Source organism: Triticum urartu, chromosome 7 (genome assembly GCF_003073215.2).
Source record: "Triticum urartu cultivar G1812 chromosome 7, Tu2.1, whole genome shotgun sequence".
Lineage (NCBI taxonomy): Eukaryota > Viridiplantae > Streptophyta > Magnoliopsida > Poales > Poaceae > Triticum > Triticum urartu.
In genome coordinates, this window is record NC_053028.1 from 467,286,475 (window position 1) to 467,293,902 (window position 7,428).

A 7,428-nucleotide genomic window follows, 5' to 3' on the forward strand; every position below is an offset into this window, starting at 1 on the left:
AGGAGGACAAGCGAGATGCGGCCACCAACGCCTTGATCGCAAGCGTGGACGGCATGATGAATAAGAAGGACTCAAGGGAGGAGGAGCGCCGGCGTTTCAAGGCGGAGCAAAGTGGATGCTTTCATGGAGATCCAAAGGAGAAGGCTTGATCTTGACGCCGAGAAGCAATCCAAGATGTTCGAGCTCGAGGCAGAGAAGCAAGCCAAGATGCTAGAGATCGAGGCCGCCAACGCCAAGACAAAGGCGAAAGAAGTGGCTCTTGCAAGCATGATGACCGGGGTGGAGATCATGAAGGTGGATCTCAACGCCTTGTCGTCAAGGAAGAGGCCGTGGTTCGAGAAGATGCAGGCCGACATGCTATGGTGTGATCTATGGCGAGTGATCTATGGCGTCGAGGGACCATCTTTTTTGTATGCCGGCATGACCACGGGAGCTGCGATGGTGTGGTCGAACTCAAGTCCCACCATTTTTTGTGTGCTGACATGTGTGCCGGCCGGCTGGCGAGTGCGCCAACATGAACTGTGATATTTTCTGAAGCCGGCATTGTATGCCGGCGCTGGTGCCGGCATGAGACATGGCCGCTGACTTGATTTGCCGCGGGCCTTTTTTATTTAAAAGTTGAATACGGACATGAAATGGATTGACGCATTGGACGCACTGCCAAGTCAAAGGCAAAACTGGACGGACGGCAGGCGGGTGGCCGATCCAAATAGATAAAAAGCGAGCAAATGCGACATCTATTTGGGCCGCTTCATTGGAGTTGCTCTAAGAGTCCACTCATGGCACGTGCGTGTGAAGCACTGCGCTCTATCACACTCCCGTTGGCAGCTCTCCATCCACTTGGCCATTAACACGAGGATGTCGTGTTGCCCTTCTCAAACTTCCTAAAAACGGCACGCTCGCACGTCAGTTGTTGTTGTTGCTCTCCCCGTTGGCGAAAAAATCAAATTACTAGCAAAAAATGGTTTTATGAAATCTGAAAAAGGCGAAATAAAAAAGCCTTCTTGAATTTGAAAAGAGTTCATGAATTCAAAAAGTATGCCCATGAATTTTAAAATTACTCAAAAAACATGAACTTGGGAAAATTCATGTTTTTCAAAAAATGATCTCAAATTTAAAAAGAGTTCATGAATTTGATGAAAATATTCATGTTTTTAAAAATGATCCCGAATTCATTTTTTCCAAATTGGATTTTTTGATGAATTTGGAAAAAGAATCACGTGTTTGAAAAATTTCATGTATATAAATTTTTCACAATTTGGAAAATGTTCCTGAATTTGAAAAATATTTTAAAAAGTGTTCACATATGTTCACAAATTTAAAAACAAAAACGTAATACAACAACAACAAAGCCTTTAGTTCCAAATAAGTTGGGGTAGACTAAAGATAAAACTCATAAAATCTCACAACCAACTCATGGCTCTTGCACATGAATAGCAAGTTTCCACGCACCCCTGTCCATAGCTAGCTCTTTGGTGATACTCCAATCCTTCAGGTCTCTCTTAACGGACTCCTCCCATGTTAAATTCGGTCTACCCCGCCCTCTCTTGACATTCTCCACATGCTTTAGCCGTCTGCTATGCATTGGAGCTTCTGGAGGCCTACGCTGAATATATATGCCCAAACCATCTCAGACGATGTTGGACAAGCTTCTCTTCCATTGGTGCTACCCCAACTCTATCTTGTATATCATCATTCCGGCTCGATCCTTCCTCGTGTGGCCACACATCCATATCAACATACACATCTCCGCCACACCTAACTGTTGAACATTTCGCCTTTTAATCGGCCAACACTCAGCGTCATACAACATTGCGGGTCGAACCGCCGTCCTGTAGAACTTGCCTTTTATCTTTTGTGGCACTCTCTTGTCACAGAGAATGCCAGGAGCTTGGCGCTAGTTCATCCATCCGGCTTTGATTCGATGGTTGACATCTTCATCAATATCCCCATCCTCCTGCAGCATTGACCCCAAATATCGAAAGGTGTCCTTCTGAGGTACCACCTGGCCATCAAGGCTAACCTTCTCCTTCTCACACCTAGTAGTACTGAAACTGCACATCATGTACTCGGTTTTAGTTCTACTAAGCCTAACCCTTTCGATTTCAAGGTTTGTCTCCATGACTCTAACTTTCTATTTACCCCCATCCGACTATCGTCAACTAGTACCACATCATCCGCAAAGAGCAAAATAAAAATGTAATAAAATAAAAATAAAACAAAAACAAATACAAGTAAAAACTGACCGGAAGCTTGACAAAACTGGTTGGAAGTTTCACAAAAACTGGTTGGTTCTTTTGCAAGCAGGATAAGCTAGATGGCCGGCCCATTAGCAACGAACGTGGTCGGACAGGTGTGCGCCTTAATGCTGTCAAATATGATTTGCGGCTAGTTAGTTTCAGGGTTTTCTTGATTAATTAAAGTCACGGATGACAAATAGAAGAAATGGAACTAGATAAAACCAATGTACATACAATTGTTTCAACAACGGGATTAGACCTTGAAGTAATGGACAAATCAAGAAACGACGTGGTGAGGACCACTCCTCGTTTTGAAAGAGAATAATAAGAGACCCAAAATAAAGCCATGCATATTCTGAGCCTTCAAGATCAATATAGTATCAATCCGATCAATCGTCCTGTCCCATAATTTAGGAACGGATAAATAATACTTTCTTCGTCCCATAATATAGGATCATCTTTATTTAATCATATATGGCATCTCTGTTGGCCTATGTACAAGTACAACCACCATTTTCTGTCCTTTACATGTGTGGCGAAACACTTCTGATTTCATTACCACACGATGAATTATGCTCAACACTAACAAGTAGTATATCACTAGTTGCAGCAGCAGCTAGTACTGCAATGTGTAGTAAAATGTAGAAGTATATTTTTTAGAGAAAAATAAAATCTAGAAGTATTTAAGAGAAAAATAAAATGTAGAAGTATAGACGTATATCTTGGTTCTCAGCCTCAGGCTAAGCCAGTATCCATCCATCGATCCTTGTCTTGCCTGTACATATCAACTTATAATCTTTTATGCAACGATGTAGTAGAGTGTTGCAGCTTTCAGTTCTCTGGCCTTTTGGTAGAATTAGTTGATTTATATAGCGTATACTATTAGCACCAGCTGCTTAACCCATGGACGTCGTCGAACTGCACAGCGTCGTCGTCGACCATGCCGCTGTCGTAGACGCACTGCCCCTGCAGGGCGCCGTCAAAGTAGTCAGACCACCTGAGCTCGCCCAGAGCGCCGGCGTATTGGTCGACGTGGCCGGAGATGGTGTCGGTCGGCCCGAGCTCCAGCCACGGCAGGGCGGCGCCGACGTCAGCTGCCGTCAACGTGCTGGAGCTCGACGCGGACGGGATGGCGCCGCAGTGCTGCTGCAGCGCGCCCATGTGGAAGGCGCAGCCTTCCTGAAGGCTCGGCATCTGGTAGGATTCGGGCACCCCGTTGCCGGCGACACCGCCGACGGGCCAGTCCAGCGGCATCTTCAGGCTATCCAGCATTTTCTCCACCTGGTCCTGGGCCAGCGCCGCCGTTGTTGGGACGAGCTCGGCATCGCTGAAGACCGCTCGGCACGCGGTGGGCGACGTGGTGGTGGCCTCGGCCAGCGGCTTGTGGGTGGCGGGGTCGATGCCGCGCTCCCTCAGCTTCTTCTTGATGTATGAGTTCCAGAAGTTCTTGACTTCGTTGTCCGTCCGGCCGGGCAGCTGCGCGGCAATCTGTGACCACCTGAAAAGTTTAACAGTTGGATGTCATTTGTAATTCGATGGACTGGAAGACAGACAGGCAAGGTGACGTACTTGTTTCCTAGCATGGAATGGAGGTGTATGATGAGGTCCTCCTCCTCCTGCGAGAATGTGCCCCGCTTGAGGTCTGGCCTCAGGTAGTTTATCCACCTCAGCCTGCAGCTCTTGCCACACCTCTCAAGTCCTGATTAATTCAATAAGTTGCTACCAATTAAGTTAAGAGCGGGGCACAAAGTAATCCAGCCAAGATATCCGACGCGATTGTTCTGCTTTTCCGAAACTGCTAATTCACAATGCAGCGCACCTGCACACGCTCATATGCATACGGTCGGTCATACCTGCAAGCTTAGGAACGGAGCTCCAGCAGCCGTGGCCGTACATGGCAATGTGGTTCATGAGCTTCTCGTCCTCCTCCGGGGACCAGAGCCCTCTCCTCAGCCGCTTCTTGTGGCAGCACGACTGCTTCGCCATGGCCGGTCGGCAGCGCGCACTAAAACGCGGCGAGGATATACTGGAAAACAAACGGCTGGACAAGGATAGAGACACGATGGTGGCAGCGAGGAGAGGGAGATCGAGGCGGAGGTATAAGAGGAAGAGAGGAGGCGCAGGGGGCGGGCGGTCGCTCTCAGGTAGGTGTGCACCGTGGGAGAGTGCCCTGCCTGACCCGGGTGCCTTCCTCTCCTCCATCTGATCCCCTACCTTTGCCGCTAGCTGCATGCACACGTACAGGTGCGCAGGACTTTGCTAGCTGTGCAGTGGTAGCTCGAGTCCCCCCGCCCGGGAAATAAAGGTGTAGGTCATGCATGGCTCATGGATCACGATAAGGCAATCTTCACCGGTGCATGCTCATAGGCCTCACAGCTGTGGTGGGGCAGTTGACCACTTTTCTTCTCCTCTTTCTCTCTCTGCCCTCTTTCATGCCTAGTAGCTTGCTAGTTTCTTTTTGCTTAATTTCTGTCGCTTTTTTTTGGGCGAAAAGCCCTAAGCCATCTATTAAGCGTTACAGGATCTTACAAACACATATGTAAAAAAAATTATTCAAATCCTTGAGGGTGTCAAACTTCCTCCTATATTCACATGCGGCGTGTCGTGAGCACCTTTCCACTTCACACCCCCACAATCGGAATTTGATAAAATAGCTACGTTTTGTCTTATTTCATTCGGATATTGTCAATCTACTGTTCATCTTGTTTTTTAGTTTTCTCCTTTCTTTCTCCTCAGCCTATCTTCATTGGATGGACTTACGAAAGAATAATATTTAATCTCCTCATCGCGGTTAGAATCCCATGAACCAGGAGCGCCAGCACCGGTTCCTCGATCTTCCTACTGGAGGTATGGTCATGACTTTCATTCATTCATTTCATTCTTTGTTCTGTTGTGGAATCGAACCACTCAAAGGATTTAGAGTCCTTTTACCAACCAGTCAGAACCAATATTTCTCTGTTATATTTTGGTTTTTTGCGCCGCCACTAGGCCTTCGCCTCGGCGGAGTAAACTTTTTTAAACACAGGAGCTTATAGAAGCAGCGGCATGGAAGTCGTGGATGCAGACTGGGAGATGCTGGCTGCTGAACTGCGAAGTAAATCGCCTCGCCAAAGAAGAAAATGCCGAAGGGCTGTAAAAAAATGAAAACCATCTGAATCCAGAAGGATCCACCAGAAACCCAAACCGCCAGATCCCAAAAGATCCACCGGAGACACGGCTCCACACGCCCTCTGCTGCCAATAAGCACAACAAGGGAACGGGGAAAGAGCAGAGAGAACATTGTTCGACACTTGAAAAGCACAACTGCCTTGCCGCCCCAGACCAAACTTGAAGATCCTGTAAGAAAACCTGAAAAAAGTCACTCGTGTCATTGCATGACATGTCCAGATTTGATGTCGACCTCGCCATCATCCCAGACCATGCAACGACTCTCTATTCTTCAATGAGCTAGCCAGGCTGGGCTACCGTTGAAGATCACAGAGCCGGATGACCAATGGCACCGTCAAACACCGCCCGAGGAACACCATCACTCAAGCATACATCTTCTTCGCCGTCCCGCAGCAGCACTCCAACTCCTCCCTATGTAGGCCGCACCTGATTAGGACCTCCCCGCCACCGCCACCATCACTGCATCGGTTTTGCCCGACGATGTGCCCTAGTGGCGGCGAGAGGGGGAGTAGATGGAAATACCTCTACACCTTAGAGTATGCGCCAGTTTTCGGATCATTCCTTCTTGACATTCCTGGGCCAGACGAATGAGGCCCACATTCAAGGAGGGGGGGGGGGGGTTCTTGGCCCAGCCCAAAGGACCAGTAACCGGCACAGAGAACCCCCTAATCCAGGACTCCGTCAGTACGGGCTTTGCACGACGACACATCCTAGTGGTGGCGAGAGGGGGAGTAGATGGAATGGCTGTTAGGGCTTGGCTCGCCCTACATTCACAAAACATTTATTATCGTTGTCTTAAACCTAGAGTAATTTTGGTTGCTTAGTTAATTTATTTATTGAGTCTCACCACGACCTATATATAAGCCTGTGGCCAACATTGCATGTCAATGCTGGTATGAGTTTAGTTGAATCAAAGCTACTTTGTCATCCCCAAGGAGCACTTGTTCTGTGACATATACTCCCTCCGTCCTAAACATTTAGTTTGGGCTAGAGGGAGTATAAAATATATGTCTTCAATTTTTCAGGTGAGTGTGGTACCGTAAACAATTTTCCTTTATGTACTGTGCAGCTTCATACTCCCCCCCCCTTCAATCATTCGTTGAATAAGCGGGTAACATTTCTTAACATCCCTACCCCCCAATTATTTCTTGATTTCTTGAGGGAATTGTCTTTTCTGTCTAAGAACAAGTGCAAATTGATCGTCCCCATCCATGTGATTTTGCAGGCTGGGGGCACGCTTGTTTCATGGTTCTTTTTGATAATTTTTCCAGCAAAGTTTTTTTTCGACCCTATGACCGTAGAACAATTGTTCTACGGTATTTTCATTAATATAAAATTATGTACAAAAAAATAATACATGGGGTGAATCACCCAATACCAGCTCTAGGCAACATAATCATAAAATTATAGGAACTGTTCAATCCACTGATCTATCTTGTCGCCCTTAGCTTGCTTTGACCTGAGAATGATTTGTTGCAACCCTTCCTGTAGGTAGAATTTCCTGGTGTTCACATTGGGTGGTGCAGCTCTAAATATCTTATCATTCTTAACCATCCATATACCCCAACAGCTCATGATATTGATCTCCATTGCAATGTCCTTAGGTAACCCAGTGATGGTCAGCAAAATCTTATCATAAGTGGAAATACCTCTCTGTGTGTTGGGGAATATGCAGTTCCAATAGCTTAGTGCAAAGTGGCAGTTCTAGAAGAGATGAATCAATGTTTCTTGGGAGTTGCATCTGAACATAGCGCACAGTTGTTATCAGGTAGGTACATCTTTCTTCTGTGAAGCAGGTTCCTTGTGCTAACTCTGTCATATAGTAGCATCCAAAAGAAAATCTTGTGTCTGAGTCTGCAGTTGGATTTCCATATCTGCGTGAAGATGGTGTGAGCTTCAGTCTTGTCAATGAGGTTTTTGTACATCTTCATTGATGAGAATTTGGTGGATGCCCAGAATATCCCCACTGATCTGGCTCTTCAGTGTGCATAGTACTATGAAGTTGGTCTTGTAGGAGGTT

At 46.7% G+C, this 7,428-nt stretch overlaps 1 protein-coding gene across 1 annotated transcript; it reads right to left on the reverse strand.

Annotated features, from left to right (window-relative positions):
* Positions 1-2,950: 2,950 nt before the first annotated feature.
* On the reverse strand, positions 2,951-4,499 carry LOC125522047 (myb-related protein Hv33-like). The gene is made up of 3 exons (XM_048687116.1): positions 4,094-4,499; positions 3,810-3,939; positions 2,951-3,738 (listed from the first exon to the last, which is right to left on the reverse strand). The coding sequence occupies exons 1-3, from the start codon at positions 4,470-4,472 to the stop codon at positions 3,123-3,125; spliced, it is 1,125 nt and encodes a 374-aa protein (XP_048543073.1). The 5' UTR covers positions 4,473-4,499; the 3' UTR covers positions 2,951-3,122.
* Between the last annotated feature and the right edge of the window lie 2,929 nt (positions 4,500-7,428).